Source organism: Osmerus mordax, chromosome 11 (assembly GCF_038355195.1).
Source record: "Osmerus mordax isolate fOsmMor3 chromosome 11, fOsmMor3.pri, whole genome shotgun sequence".
In the NCBI taxonomy this organism is placed as follows: Eukaryota; Metazoa; Chordata; class Actinopteri; order Osmeriformes; family Osmeridae; genus Osmerus; species Osmerus mordax.
In genome coordinates, this window is record NC_090060.1 from 3,104,512 (window position 1) to 3,120,525 (window position 16,014).

At 47.2% G+C, this 16,014-nt stretch overlaps 2 protein-coding genes across 2 annotated transcripts in view; both read left to right on the forward strand.

Moving 5' to 3' along the window:
- The first annotated feature begins 1,538 nt into the window (after window positions 1-1,538).
- Window positions 1,539-7,766, forward strand: LOC136952025 (P2Y purinoceptor 3). The gene is made up of 3 exons (XM_067246693.1): window positions 1,539-1,800; window positions 4,376-4,814; window positions 5,811-7,766. Exons 2-3 carry the CDS (start codon window positions 4,393-4,395, stop codon window positions 6,481-6,483), a joined length of 1,095 nt encoding a protein of 364 aa, XP_067102794.1. The 5' UTR covers window positions 1,539-1,800; window positions 4,376-4,392; the 3' UTR covers window positions 6,484-7,766.
- A 2,363-nt stretch (window positions 7,767-10,129) lies between these two features.
- LOC136951301 (rho guanine nucleotide exchange factor 17-like) overlaps window positions 10,130-16,014 on the forward strand; it is a 49,538-nt gene continuing 43,653 nt past the window's right edge. The window contains exon 1 of the mRNA XM_067245644.1: window positions 10,130-15,321. Within this exon, the coding sequence (XP_067101745.1) occupies window positions 10,174-15,321 (5,148 nt within the window). The 5' untranslated portion in view covers window positions 10,130-10,173. The remainder of the gene's footprint in view (window positions 15,322-16,014) is intronic.

Sequence of the window (16,014 nt, forward strand, 5' to 3'; positions counted from 1 at the left end):
TTCTGGCTTAATCCCCTGGATATAGAGGATAGTACACAGGCAGCGTAGATTTGTGTAAGTGTGGCTGTTCACAGGCAACCATTTGCTTAAGTAAGTAGAGGCACGATAGTAAACTAACCTGCCTGCCTACATTTTATGTCATGCATGGTTTAATTGTATCTCTCTCTTTTACTTTCGCTTCATTCCCATTTTGTTCTTTTCTCTCGACCATGTCTCACTCTTTCTCTCCTCCCTACTTGTTTCCCATCCCACTTCCTCTCTGCTCGCTCTCTCACCCCTTTCTCTCTCTCTCTCTCCTTCTCTCTCTCTCTCTCTCTCTCTCATACACACACACGGCACATGTACACACACCAAGAATGGGCTCAAACAGATCGTGCAAAGTGTCTACACAGAAATTACTCACACAGGTCTTGAATTGAAATAAATCCACTTAGGTCATTTAATGGTTGACTACTTTTTCTTGTTGCACATCGAAAGCCTTGAAATATGTCATATTCTTACTTCCCAGTTCACACTTCTTGTTTTCATACTGCCTGACACATACTCCATAACTGTGTTACATCCTTTCAACAAATACACATACATAAAACACTGACATACAGTGCCAATCAATGGAGAACTGCTCTCACAACTCATCATTTAATTTCTCTGTTAGATACACCCACTTTATTAAGTTCATTTCTTAGGCTGATTACTCTAAGAGCTTCAGTTTACTGTGTGTGTTTTTTGTTTGTGTCTATGTGTGTCTAATGGGGAGAACATCTAATGGTGTGCTATAGGGAACTTGTGTACAATTTGATCTCATAAACACTTACAACAATCCAGCAAAGTCATCACCTCACAGAAACACCCACATTTAGGGGTGTGTTTCAACTTGCCCCTGAAAAGATTTCAAACTGAAATTCTACAATGCTGGAATCTCATACACACTGCCCGAAGTTATGACCTATAGTCACAGTCAATCAAAAGTCCTTTGGCACACATACAAAACCATGACTCACGCATTCTGTCCTGGTTAAAATTAAGCATCGACTTGCAACGGTTGCATTTCGGGTAGCTTTTTTTTCGGTTGCTTTTCTTGCATCAAAAAATGTTTCATCTTAATCCAAGTCATCGATCTGACGGTCAGGCAATCGTCATTGTATGTGAATGAACCACCTCTGTAGATATATCCTAATTACATATGTTTTCTACCACACAAAAAAGACATAATACGCCCCAGAAAATGATAGGCCAGTCCATTAAACCTTAACACAGACCTAACTTAACTTCTTTTGAGTATGGCTAAACAGTAGCCCTAAATCTATAAAACAAGTCAAACGACACCGCGTCACTAACAGGTGGCAAGCAGCAATATTGTCCTACTGCATAAAAGTTATCTGATCGAAAAGAGCTGACGGAGTCATCCATCATAATATTATGTCGTTTTACAACAGCGCTAAGAAGAAGCGCGCCAGCCGAGTCTCTGATGATGAAAGAGTCGGGGGCGCGCGTCCGTCCTATGCGCGTGCACGATTCACAAGAAACACTGCACGATCGGAGGAGTCCTGAGTGCTGAGAAGTAGATGTTGCTTGGAGGTGCGAGAAAGGCGTCTTTAGCGAATGGATTTTTGCTTTTACTTTGCTTAAAAAATATAATGTTGTGTGATGGCTGATACTGGCTAACTTACTTCTCATCACCTTCGAAACTTTGTTGACCGGGTTACTAGAGCCGCACACTGCCGAAGCCCAGAAACAAACACCATCGCCTTCTTTGTTTACACCGGTCATGAACTTGATATTTTCCTGCAGTAGTTGGAGGTAAGAGTATTACAGTTAGTCCGCATCCCAGTCGGTATATAACTGTCACACCCCTTGAATGATTGTTTTCTGTCCGTGGTTGCTCCTTCTTTGTAATCGACTCATGTGATGATAAGAAGGGGAATTAGGCTAGGCAAACTTACACACTATTTCCTTCTGCATGCTCATTATTATGTGTGTGAACATCAGCTCAAAATAGCTGAAAAAGAATGAAATTGGGCCTGTTCTTGACCACTTATTCCACACAATCATGTGGCTGAATTTCAATGGGCAGATTACAAATTGTTCCATGAGACATTTAATTTCTTAATTGGCAATGGCCTTTGCCATGTGCAAGACACCATTATGTTATTGTTATATCCAGAGCGATTTACAGTAAGTACAGGGACATTCCCCCGAGGCAAGTAGAGTGAAGTGCCTTGCCCAAGGACACAACGTCATTTCGCACGGCCGGGAATCGAACTGGCAACCTTCAGATCACTAGCCCGATTCCCTAACCGCGCAGCCACCTGACTCCCTTATTTAATTTGATGTTACCTTGCAAGTCTTTTCTTTTTGAATATGAATACACGTTGTTGTTAACGTGGATGGGAGCAAATGTCTTATAACTTCGTTGTGACTGCCTTTCAGTGTGTGAAAGAAATAGAGAACATTTCCTCGGCATGCGGACATGAATGAGAGACGGAGCAGGATTGTGGGGTTAAGAGAGAACGGTTTTGTGCTTGAGTGGTGGTTTTGTGAGTGCATTTTCTGCGAGTCTATAAGTTAGGCTAATCCTGTATTGGGAAGGAGGGAGACAGTCTTCAGCCTGACCCTGGCGGTATGGCTACTACCTGCTGTCGACTTCCATACTTTGGGAAAACTCAGTAAATGCCACAGGAGTCATCCGCTCTGTGTTCCTTGGATCAGTATCTGTAGGCCTAAGCTAGTTTATTGATGGGCGTTCCACATTCATTTCCTGCGCCACTGCGAAACCATGACAATGCTGGCCCTGGGTCCAGATCAGGCCAGAGAACCTGGATTGTGTGACCATACCCAGGGAAGAGGGGTGCACATACACCGCCCCTGTAGGGACGTTTAGTGGCTTTGTACACCCTGAGATGGTTGACGACCTGTCTGAGCAGTTGATTTATTGATCAATCCTTTTTAATCATTCAAAGCATTGGTCACTGCTTGGATGAGGGGGAGAAAAGGGGGTAGGGGGGGAGAGAAAAGGGGGAGGGCAGCTAATTAGACTATAATTGCGCTCGTTTCCTTAGCCATTAGGTGGCTCTTCATAACCCTATGGCAGTGCTGTCTGGACGCAAGAGCTAACAACTTGGTTGTGTTTTCTTTGCATTTGTGCATTCTTCTTTTGTTTGTGTGAGAGAGATTAGAGAGAGGTATGGTAGTTGGATGTAACCCACCTGAGTAGACTCTTCTATGTTGACCCCTTTTTTGGGTTGAGGTCATATTACAGAATTATTTATAGATAAATACGTGGTCTTCAACTTGGCAGGAGGGCATACACGTGAGGGGGAAAAGGACTGGGCTGGCCCCTATGATTAGCACACACACACACGTTTCAGCACTATAAAACTTTATTGGATGTGCTCCGTCTTGCGCACACACTCGAGGGGTAAGCAACTGATCAATGATATACTTTGAACAAACACTTCACCTAAAAGCCTAAGAGCTCTGCAGAGTGCTGATTAAAACTGTCCAAATACATACGGTTACACCACATGCACACGCACGCACGCGCACACACACACACCATGCACACGGTAGGCAGGAGCACTCAGTCATGGCTCTCTGGGTGGTCGACTGTGGACCAGAAAGCTGCAGACATGTGGCTGTGCTACAGACATGGAGTCAACCAGTGTGAAACAGACTGTTCTACTGCTGCTGAAACTCATCTAAGAGGGACATACCAGTACCTACAGCCCCACACAGGACACAGTGTAAGCCTTACAGCAGACCAGTCCTATGTCCCCCAACAGAAATACTGTACTACTGGGCCCAAGCCTGTTTGACATCTTACATTTAGACATGCACCGAATGTTCGGCAAACACAATCATTCGCCTGAAAATAGAAAAAGAAATTCAATGGAAGGGTATATTGAAGTGTTGCGTCACAGTTCAAGAGAGTAGGATGTATAATAACTCAACAGTCAGAAACACGTAAATCAGTCTTGTGTAATCTCATGAACAACCCATAATATGATAATCCAGTCGTAACCTAGGATCAGATTAGGTTTTTGTTGCGCTCGCCCACGTACAGCCAAAAGGGCAGACATGAGCATCCATCATAGGGATGTGGATTTTGGGGGATGAACAGAGATACGTGGAGTCATCTGATTGTGGTGGTGCAACTGTCTTTCAGACTGAGTGGGCTGTAACTGTAGACATAAATCTTGCCTCAGGCTGTCACGCTGGGGAGAGGTTCTGCGTTGGAGAACCAGGCTCTCCGACCCCCTCTGGTGGAGAACACGGGTTTGGGGATAAGAGGAGAGATTGACAAAGCTCAAGGCTGACTGGGCCGTGTTGGTAAACAGCTTTGATGGGTCATATTGTGATTCCCTCTTTCTTTCAGAATGTGAAGCCGGCACCATGCAGCTGTTTCCCTTAGAGGTGTTCCCCACAGGAACGTTCTCTACTGAAACCTTTTCATCGGAACTGTACTCCGACGAGGACCTCTACCTATCCAAGACTTATGAACAGGACGACGTTTACAACGCCACGAGGCCCATCCACCCACGATGTACCTACAAGGAGGACTTCAAACGCATCCTGCTCCCTGCAGTCTACACCGCGGTCTTCCTGGTCGGCCTGCCGTTGAACGCCGTGGTCATGCTGAAGATCTCCAGGATGAGAACCAACCTGAGCCGCAGCAACATCTACATGCTCAACCTGGCCACGGCGGACTTCCTGTATGTGCTGTCACTTCCTCTGCTCATCTACAACTACGCCAGCCACGATTACTGGCCCTTTGGGGAGCTGGCCTGCAAACTGGTCAGGTTTCAGTTCTACAGGTACAGTAAAAGTACTGCACATTGCTTCGAGAAAAACCAACATTAACATTGCTGGTTTGCGATTGGTGATGTCGTCTCAGCGTGAAATGCAGATCATCGTTTAAAAAGCAAGTGTATCATCTAGAGCAGTGGTTCTCAATCCTGGTCCTCAGGGACACCCTGTCCTCCATGTTTTAGATGTTTCCCTGTGCAACACACCTGATTCAGAGGAATGGGTCATTATCAGGTTTCTGCTGAACTAGAGGGGGTCAGATGGCTGAGCGGTAAGGGAGTCGGGCTATTAATCAGAAGGTTGTTGGTTCGAATCCCGGCTGTGCCAAATGACGTTGTGTCCTTGGGCAAGGCACTTCACCCTACTTGCCTCGGGGGGAATGTCCCTGTATTTACTGTAGGTTGCTCTGGATAAGAGCGTCTGCTAAATTACTAAATGTAAATGTAACTAGATAAAGACCCATTCATTTGAATAAGGTTCATGGGAGATGGGAAATATCTCAAACACGCAGGACAGGGAGTCCTTGAGGAATGAGCGAACAGGTTCAGGCATGGCACTCGGGCAGCAGGCGTCATATCACCCATCGCTGTGTTCTCAGGCCACAGCCTAAGCTCGATAGGTGGAGCTATAAAGTCACACCATGCATGCACGCGCATCGACGATTAAGGATAGCATGACCTGGGCATCCAGAAACATCTTGTTTTTGTCACCAGTAAATAGTGGGATGTCATGTGGTCACAGGAGGAGCGACGCTCCGCTCTACACATAGTATAGACTGGCTGAGTGTCGGTGTTTGGGGATTTAACTCGTTGCTCCCCGCCTCACGTCATGCATGTGCAGTGAAGGCAGGGAGCGCTTCCCCATGTACATCCATTCCGCCAATGTAAAACCATTTGTCAGGTGTATGAATAAATGGCGAAATCAATCACGTGAGTGTCTTGACTGAACCAGGGTTCAGAACCACTAATCTAGAGAGGGTTTGCTTTCTCCTTCCTCTCTCCCAGTAACCTCCATGGCAGTATCTTGTTCCTGACCTGCATCAGCTTACAGCGCTACCTGGGCATCTGCCACCCCCTGGCCAGCTGGCATAAGCAGGGTGGCCGCAGGCTGGCCTGGAGGGTATGCCTGGCCGTGTGGCTGGTCGTCGCCGTCCTCTGTGCCCCCACCTTGCACTTCGCCGCCACGGGAAAGCAGCGCAACCGCACGGTCTGCTACGACATGAGCCCGCCAGACCGCTCATCCAATTACTACCCCTACGGGATGGCACTCACCTGCCTGGGCTTCCTCTTGCCTTTCACAGCCGTGGTGGCATGCTACTGCCGCATGGCCTGCATCTTGTGCCGGCCGGCAACCTGCGGGGGCGTTTCCGTGGCGGCCGGGGCGAAACGCGACAGGGCGGTGCGGATGATCATGGTGGTGGTGGCAGTGTTCGCCATCAGCTTCCTGCCCTTTCACGTCACCAAGACCATGTATCTGCTGGTGCGCACCCTGCCGGGGGCTCCCTGCCACACGAGGAACCTGTTCTCCATCGTCTATAAGTGCACCCGGCCCTTCGCCAGCATGAACAGTGTTCTAGACCCCATCCTGTTCTACTTCACCCAGCCTCGCTTCCGCAAGAGCACCAGGAAGCTGGTGCTCAAGGTCACCTCGTACAGGATCAAGGGAACCCAGGTGTGAGACCGACCCCCTTGGAGAACCTGCAAGGTAGATCCCAGAAGCTTGTCGCCTGGAGACACTGGAAATGTCCTGCTTTCTCCTTGTGAAGCAAAGAGCAACAGGAGACGCATCCTCACCCTCCAACAACGTCCTTAGTGTAGGAGTAGCCGAGCATGGAGAGAGACAAGAGGGAGGAGAGTTTCGTGAAAATGGTTGCTGTTTGGGTCCCGAGAACTGTACATGCTATGGTGTGTGTGTGTGTGTGTGTGCTTGTAACTGCACAAGCAGCTGTATTACACTTGTGGCCATGCTAAAATCAAATCCAATTTATTTGTATAGCCCTTTTTACACGCAAGCATGTCACAGAGGGCTTCACATATGCCCATAGAACTGCCCCTCAACCAACCTAAACCCTCAAGATGCATGAAGTACTTAGATTTCTCGGTTGAAATGTTTCTTTCGGTTACACGACCTGCTGTTCACTAATTTCACCACATAGTGGTGTATGTGTCTTACTTATTTGTTGCACTGAAACGCCTGCACTCATTCACAAAGCCCTGTTCCAGTAGGTCTTTCCTCTGTGTGATGTTCTCAAAGATTGAAAAAAAGGAGAGAAGATTAGATTAGATTTAGATTCCATGGTGTGTGTTCATTTCCACAGTCAAGCCAGGTCAGTGACTGCACTGAGTGAATAGTTGGAGGGAATGTGATTTGGAGGCAGCAGTTCCATTGATTTAACAGCGTTTGTGTGGATGGAAGTTGTATGGATGGAACTGTGGTTTGATGTACTTCCCATGTGTAACCTTCCCGTTAAAAGGGATCTTCACCTTGCTATTGTAAGCACTATGACGTCCTAGGCATGTCTACATTAGGACCTGCTGCTGTACTCTGGAATTGCTCACTGACATTGTCAAATGTTGGCTTGTCGTTAACACTTGAATCAATTTGTGTTCTTTTTATCATGTAATTTGGTCATTTTAATAGCTTAGGCAATTTGGCCAAATTTGGCCATCATGTTTGTGATGTAATTTAATGGCTAAGAATCTCATTTTGTTTGGTGTACTGAAAAAACAATGTGGAGCAAAACTATCTGTGTCTTTGCACACATCATCAACTGAATATAACCTAGTACTGATATTTATTGGTTTGTTTTGGTCAAGTGTGTGTGATAATGTGAGTCTTTGTTCACAACTCTGTTTGGAATGTAACATGTGTGTGTGATACCTGATTTGAAGCTGTCTATGTATATTAAGATGAGTAAGATTTGTGTTTCAGTGTCAGTATTAAACTTCATTTTTATAATATGCTGTAGTGTTGTATTGTTTTGGGGTTAGAATTGTTTTGGGTTACAGTTTTTTTCAAATGCTTACACACAAATTCCTTACTTTTCACACAATTTCTGAAACCTGACACTCAAACACCGAAACCACTCCTCAAATCTGCAAAACCATATGCACATTTTGGCCTTTGACTCAGTTTTCAATTTCATAAAACACTTTTTGCAAAACACAACACACAATTATCCACGTAACACACAACATTCTAACAGGAAGCATCTTGATTTCCTTTTTCAAACACAGCCAATCATGGCTTTAGAATAGGACTATAAATAGTCTAATTTGAGTCGATTGAGTGGTTGGTATAATTTGAACCTTTACTGTAGAAATGATAACAGGTATGTAAAAATCTACTGTAATGTACACATTCTAATGTACACATAATAGCTGTTTCAGCACAACACATGGTATACTATACACAAACATATATTTTAGCACCCATGCATCCATTGCCTGCAGTGCACTGCATTATTGGTCACAGTCTGGTGTATTACTGTATCATACTGTGCAACAGTACAGTGACTGTAAGAAGACATTCTAACAATATTGTAGAAAATTACTGTATGCTACAGTTCATGGCTCACACACACCATTCTGTAATCACCTTTTTCAAAATGAGGTTTGGTTTCTGGCCTACTTTCTTTCGTACTGTGTAATACTGTATTCACAACCACAAATGCTTACAGTAAAAAATTGATTGGTTTCAATCTTGTTTTCCATGAATTTTTCATCATCTCTGCCCTTTCAACCTTGTACAGAAATGTACATAGGAGCTCATGAAAGACGAGCTTTAGGTTTTGAATAACTGTGTATATGATTTAGTCATTTAGGAGACTTACAGTAAGTACAGGGACAATCTCCCCGAGGCAAGTAGGGTGAAGTGCCTTGCCCAAGGACACAATATCAATTGACATGGCCGGGAATCGATCTGGCAACCTTCAGATTACTAGCCCACTTCCCTAACCGCTCAGCAACCTGACTGATATAGCAAAAAACGTAATATAATGGTAAAAGTGTTTGCAACATGAGACAAATGTTTGCTTTTGAGACGTGTTTGTGATATTTTGAATGCAGTGCTTCATTTTGTAGTTGTTGGATTTGTGTGTTATATTACAGTTAGAAAAACTGTAATATATTCAAGTAAAAAAAAAAATGTGTAAGCATTTGAAAAAAAAACTGTAATATATTAATAGTACTATATTGTTTTTTTTTATTGATATATGAATTCAAAGTATATTTTTACCAAAAGTAAACTTTTTAGTCCACAACTATAACTTTGTCTGATAGCCCAGCTAGTCTGTGAGATAATACTGAACTACTCACAATGAATAAAGATGGAACTTCAATGACGGGACTTTGTTATTGAATAACATTAACAATAATAAGCATTGTATTGGATATTGTGATTTGATAAGTTTCAGAATAGAAAATTAGGTCCGAGACCAGACGCGCACGTCAGCCTCATTTGCACCGCCGCGGACAGGCCAAAAGAGCGCGCTCCAGTCGGCATTCCATTGCAGCGTCAGATCCGAGGGACAAAGAGCAACTTAACCAGACAGTCATGGGAAAAACGACAAAGGGGTCATTGTGCTTGAGTGAAAACTTAATGTATTATGACACATACTTTAAATTAACGACAGACCAACAAAACCATCTCTTATTATCACTTCAGAAACTGTGAAACCTCCCTCAAATCTTAAGCAATATAGTCATGAGAGGAGTGTGGGCTTTTAAACAAATCCCTTGCCTTCTGCCGGTTACACGGTCCTGGGCTATAATTATCTCCAGTTTCTCTGCAATATCTCAGTTCTCCCATCAAAAAGGAAACGCTTTTCCTTTCTATTCCCGAGGGGCTATGACAACCCTTGTACCCCTCGAAGTCCCGCCCACCCCTGCCCTATCTCACGCATTAGCATGTAAAAACATAAGTCACGGAAAACTAAATTATGTCAAAATAAGGAATACAGAAAACAGTCGGGGAATACAGAGAAGGATGCCTATAGGGCCGAGCGCGTGGACAGACAATGGGAAAACGTTTGGAATGTGGGGATGTCGATGGAAGGTCTGTGTAGTTGAACAAGTTGAAGTGGAAAAGTTTGAGCAAACTTGTAGCGTTTTTCTCCGTGCATGGATGCTATTCGGCAGAGGAAAACATGCTGTAAGGTCAGAATGCAGAGCTGCTCTCTTGCCCAGTTACTCTTTAATTCAGTCGTCTAGATTAAAACCAAGACGAGCAAGTCTATTTTAGTCTTTATAAAACCACTGCCAGAAAGTATAATGTGGTAGTTTTCAGTGGGGAAAGACAATACACCGCAAATATGTATTATCAATGACATAAAGGTGCGGAGAAACTAATACCAGAAGGACATGAACAATGGCAGAAAGAGAAAAGGAGAGGAAGAATGTGTATCGAAGCGTCTCTTTTAAGAAGTTAGAATGTTGGAGCGCCAACAAAAGTCTGGAAGGTCAACAAAACAAATCAAAGGATTTGGAGGCTCGCGTCGCCCTTCCCCCTCCATCTACGGTAGAGTCTGCAGCCGAGAATGTGCAGCCCTCGGCGACGCGTAATGTTAGTGTGTCAAGAAAAGTTTCCAAAATCTCTGCAGCCAGCCTCCCGACCGCAGATCTAAAGAAAGGCTCCACTCCTCTCTCCACGATTTCTCCCTCCATTCGCCAGCTCTCAGAGAAATTCAGCAGCACTAACTCGGCTCGGAGGACACACGGAGCCCCGAGAACTGGTACTGAAGTGAACAAGAGAAGCACAACCTTGCCGCGGGTCAGAAGTAGCAGGATAGACGTCTCTCCTGCTCGCAAATCATTTCATGAGCACAGTGGACATTTACCAGCCATAGACGCAGATTTATCAGAGTCTCAAACTGACAAAGTCCAGGAGCAAAAGTTTTATTCTGGGACTGACTCTGTGTCCGGATCGGATTCGGAGAAGGGCCAAAGATGGATTTGTCCTCGGGAATCTACAGACGGCGGCGGATCTGGTAAGAGAGATTATTCTCAAATCGGCGTCTCTCTTTCTGATAACTCTAATAAGACTTTGGCTGCTGCGGAAGACGTTTTTGCCAGTGGGGCTCCAGCTTGTAAATCACACAGGAGTTATTACACGGCGCATCATGGAGATCTCCCAGTTCATGTTGACCTAACTAACTGGCCCAGTGTTACAAAGATTCGAGAAATTTTCGGGGAGAGGCTGAGAAAACATCACTGGTCAACTTCTGACGCTGTAGACCTCAAAACTGTCGGTGCGCACAATCAATCCGCCAGTTCCAAAGAAAGCGCCTCTCTTTCAGATAGGAGTGACAAACAGTCTCCCTACAGTTCTGCGACAGAAACGAGCCTTCCCTTCTCCGAGAGGGGCAGGCACGGTGCAATTAGTAGACAGCGCAGAGACAATCGAGAGGAAAGAGAGGGCAAGGAGAGGGAAGATGGGAGGAACCAGGGAACTGACTCTTCTTTAAAACCTGACCAGCTGTGCTTGTTTGAGGCACAATTCGAAGCTGATAATAGCATTGAGAAAGTCGTTCTTAGCGTGACCCAGGTGTCACAAATAGCAAGAGCCCAAAGTCCAAACAGTGGGGGAGATAGTGGGAGAGATACCTGGACGCCCAGTTTGACCTCTGATCCTAACCTCAAACCTCCTGCCCCCTCCACCAGTGCCCCCATCATACCTACAAGTAGCAGCTCAGTGTGCCAAGTCCTCTCCTCCCGCGCTGCCCACCCCTCACCTCCCTCCTCTTCTCCCCAGCAGCAGCAGCAAAGGGAGAGACAGAGGGAGAGACAGGGGGCCTGGCTGCCCAGGGAGAGTTTACATTCCTCACATAGCTCTTCCAGAGCACTTGCCCCTTCTTCTCCAGATACAGTAGAGACCAGCTCTCAAAGGGCCTCCGCCAGGCCAGCCACCAGCCCTCGCTGGAAGTTCAGCTCAGGAGACGACGAGGAGGAGGAGCAGAACCCCCGAGGGGGAAGAGTAGGAGGTAGGAGTGTCTCTCATTTGTTTAGAGGAGCAGAAAGAGGCGGAGGTTACTTCTCTCGTGGTAAGAATGGCTGGTGGGGGAGCAAGACTCTGGGCAGGTCTTCAGGCAGCGAGGAGGACAGCCCAGCCACTCTAGGACCCCCTGGGCGAGACGCGGTGAGGCGGCGCTCTTTGAGGAAGAAGAAGAAGACAAGTGGGGCCACCTCAGCGAGCAGTCGAGATGATGGAGAACTGTATGATAGCGACAGCGACGAGCAAACACATGTGATGATGGAGAATCTGGAGAGACACCATCAGCAGAACATCACCGCCGCAGGAGAATTTGTTGGAACCGTCCGTAACCAGGGAAGAGAACCCGAATGGTCTAGAGCCCGTCCAGCAGGTGCCCAGTCAGAGTACAACAAGATGGGGGCGGGGCTCGAGGGTAACAGGCGCCACTACGTTAGCACAGAGGGCACTGTGACATCATCACCAGTAGCAAGCCTACCTGGGGTGTCACGGGTGGCCAAGGTGAACATTTCCTCATTTACTGCCAGCCCTGGTGGTTCGCATTGCAGCAGCCGGTACTCAAGCACTGAGACTCTGAAGGAGGAGGACCAGGCTAGCTATGCTAGCAGAGCAGCTAATGCTAGCAGAGCCTCAGCTAGCCCTACTGCTGCCTCCTCCTCCATGCTGAGTAAGACCTACCACGGTAACTTCACAATGTATCGGTCACCCAGCTTCGGACATGGGGATAACTTCTCCCGTGCTCCCCTCAGGGTACGCCCCCAAATCGTACCTCCTGTAAGCCCCTCCCACTGGATGGATGGAGATGTGACAGGGGATGTTGCTAAGGCGGAGACTAGAGTTTTGCGGCGGTCGTTAGGGGGTGATGGAATAAAAGACAGGAACAGGATGTCCATGTCCAATCCAGATATTGCCTCAGAGACCATGACACTACTCAGCTTCCTGAAGACCGACCTATCAGAACTCAGGGTGCGTAAGCCAGATCGGTCAGGGGCGGGAACAGGGGGGATTGAGGGGTCAACCTCGGTATACAGGATGGGGTCAAGAGGTCATGCAACCCTTCCGTCTGGACTTCGGCCGTCTCTGAAGGACCTCACCGCAACACTTCGTCGGGCCAAATCCTTCACCTACTCCAACAAGCCCTTGGATCGGCGACATTCGTCCAGCATAACAGCCCAGAGGAGCTCGTCAGAACAGCAGCTGGACGGGGAAAGCGGTGGAGGGAGGGTTTCTGTGTCTGACAGAGAGGTGGAGAGTGATGGGGGAGACTGCAGAGTAGGACGAGCAAGGGGTTATGGGTATGAGGAAGTGATGCCCACACCCTTGCAGGACAGGTATGTTCAGGAGGCCAGGCAGGTCATTAGAGACATCTGTCAGATGAGTGCTCGCGAAGACGACGACGATGAAGACGACAATGTGCTAGGGAGAGAGATCAAAGCAGATAAGTGTTTTAGAAGGAAAGAAGAGGGGAAGAAAGAGGGAGGATGTGTGAAAAAGGAAGAGAGGGGAGACCGAGAGGGTGATATTTATTCTGACGTTGCCCCCCTCTCCGTAGAGATGGAAAGAAAAAGGGGTGGAGAGATGAAGGAGGTCGAGAGGGCCCTACTGAAAGGTGACTCAGAGGAAAACGTGTTCTATGACAGGTCTGTGGATGAGTTGTCAGGTCATGAATCCAGTTTGACAGACGAGGGTATCGTCACAGAACCTGAAATGGGACCAAGTGACGCCGAACGGTCATTTGTGGGGGCATCTGGAGCTAATTTGGGGTCCATAATAACCAGAGACGTCCTAGGTCAGCCCCTTACAGTCTGGAAGCAGTCAGCTCTTCAAGAAGGGGATATTTTGACTGCAAATGAGGGTGGAAGAGAAAAACAGGACGATCCGTCATGTTCTAGCTTCAAGAACGCACTTCCTCCTCTTCCTACCCTTCGAGTAGAGAGTGACACCATTGCAACAGAGTGCACCAACTCCATCACTAGCTGCAACAGCACTAGTGAAGGGAACAATGTATTCCAGGGGCCCACAGCACAGGACACTCCTCCCACCCCCAGTGCCATCCGCCGTCGCCGAAAGTTCTCGTCAGCCGGCAACACTTGCTCTGACTCCAGTAATGGCAGCATCGGGGAGTCAGCAAGTGCTAACAGCGATTCTACCGTTTACCGTTCCCTCAGTGACCCCATGCCTCACCGGCGATGCTCTGTGTCGGAGGAAGGAAATAACACTTTCTCCTCCGTGGACAGTAACCTCCTTGGCTCTCTCTCGCTCTCCTCCAAAGGAGGAGTCGGAGGAGGAGGAAACATCCCAGAATCCTCCTCAGCCGCCAACTTGTCGGAGTGTACAGCCAGTGCCGCCAGCGACCTGTCAGTGTGCAGCGATGGCGGTCTCCGAGATGACTGTCTCCGTGAAGACAGTGGTGTTCGTGACTACAGTGGGGTGATCAGGAGTATAGTCTCTGAACCTGGAGCAATGGATCGACTGATGACAGACGAGCACAATAATGGGAAAGCACCGAAGAAGAAGTCCTTCAGTGACCCAAGTCGTCGCAGCGATGCCCCATTACTCTCCTATACTGACCATGAGTTTAAAGGACAGCATCATCCCAATGAGCCAATCAGCGAGCTGGATCAGCTTGGCCAGATCCCACCCTCCAGTAGTGAGCCAATCCTGAGCGAGCAGAGAGATGAGCTGTGGGAGTTGGGGGAAGAACGGCGACATCCATCCCATCATTATTACTATGGAAATCAGAATGAAAGCAGGAAACCTCGTTCCCTATCAGAATGTGTGCTACCCTCCAGTTGCCATGGTAATGAAGTTGGTGGAGGCGGGGAGGGAGAGCAATATAAGTTTGACCCCAAGCTAGCTGAAGTCCTGTCTCCCAGAATGGGTCGGCGGTCTTCCAAAAAACGCCCGGCACGGGTTACCCATACCTCCTCAGAGGTCCAGAACCCGCCAGAACCATGTCCAGATAATGAAGCTCAAGAAAGGGACCAGGATCTGGACCCAGCCAGCATCCCTCCTCTCCCTCCTCTCCAACCCCCTAAACATAAAACCCGATCCAAACATGTTCGACACGCCAGTGAACCAGCAACCTTTATCCCCATCTCTCCGCCACCGCGACCGCGAACACCTCAAGGGGGCCCGTCGTCCCCTCTACCCCCACCAGAGCCCTCAGGACTTGGTAAGCCAGGAGGCAAGGTGGCTCCTTCCCTGGAAGATGTTACCAAGCAATACATTCTGACTCTGAATGCGCCTGAGGGGGAGATGGAAAATGCTGGGCCTGGTGCTAGGGATGGCGTTAGTGCTGGGATTGGGCCAGGAACTGGTGCTGGAATTGAGCCTGTGCCAGGAACTGGACTTGGGCATGTGTCTGGATCTGGTGCTGGGTCTGGGTCTAGCTATGGGTCCGCAGTGGTACCAGATGGGTCGGCCTTGGTTCCTACTACACCGACTGAGACCAAGGAACCCAAACTCCAGAGGAAGAGCAGTGAAGAGTCCCAAACCCCAGCACCTCAGAGAACCAAACCTCGAGTGGTGAGTGAGACCTGCAATAACCATGTTCATATGAGTTGTGAGCATAAAGTGTGTTTGTGTGTAGTTCATTTGTTTAATTGACAGTTGTTATAGGTTGTGACCATTTTAGTCTGTCTTGCTGATTTTATGTGTGTGAGTGTGTGTGTCTTTTGGTGAGAGAGCTTTCAGTTGGAAAGTGTATACAGTGAATAAATGATTTTGTCAGGTTTTCACAGGCAGTGGTGAAACTTGACTTGTGGTTTCTCGAATCAGAGGAAGTGTTGTTCTGACATGCTTTTAATGGTCTACCTTGTTTAATTGTCTGGCAAAGGAGGGATGCTTCTATAAATCATGTTAGGAAAAGCCAAATCATATTTTAGAACAGATGTTGTGTGCGTGTTTGATGAAGATTAAGATATGACTGAGAGTTCACTATTGGCACCTTGTATATTTTACAATGTGTCTTTCAACTTCCATCACTCTCTAGCCTTACTCTTTAGATGACCTTGTTTAGTCAAAGCAAGCACACACGCCCAACTGAAAGGCTTAACTTTCTAGCATGCATTAGTTAGCAGGGACATTAAAGCAAACATCAAACAAAGCTGTACAAATGTTAAACAAACCTCAGACAGAGTTGAAAGCAACATAAAACAAACGTTGAACACAGAGCATTAGCTGCTGGACCTGCGCCTGGCCATCTCTCCTGGACACCGC

Excerpts from the sequence above, each read along its gene's own strand:
- LOC136952025 (XM_067246693.1), top strand. The coding sequence starts at position 4,393 with ATGCAGCTGTTTCCCTTAGAGGTGTTCCCCACAGGAACGTTCTCTACT. Across the intron at positions 4,815-5,810 it reads GTCAGGTTTCAGTTCTACAG|TAACCTCCATGGCAGTATCT; the intron begins GTACAGTAAAAG and ends CCTCTCTCCCAG.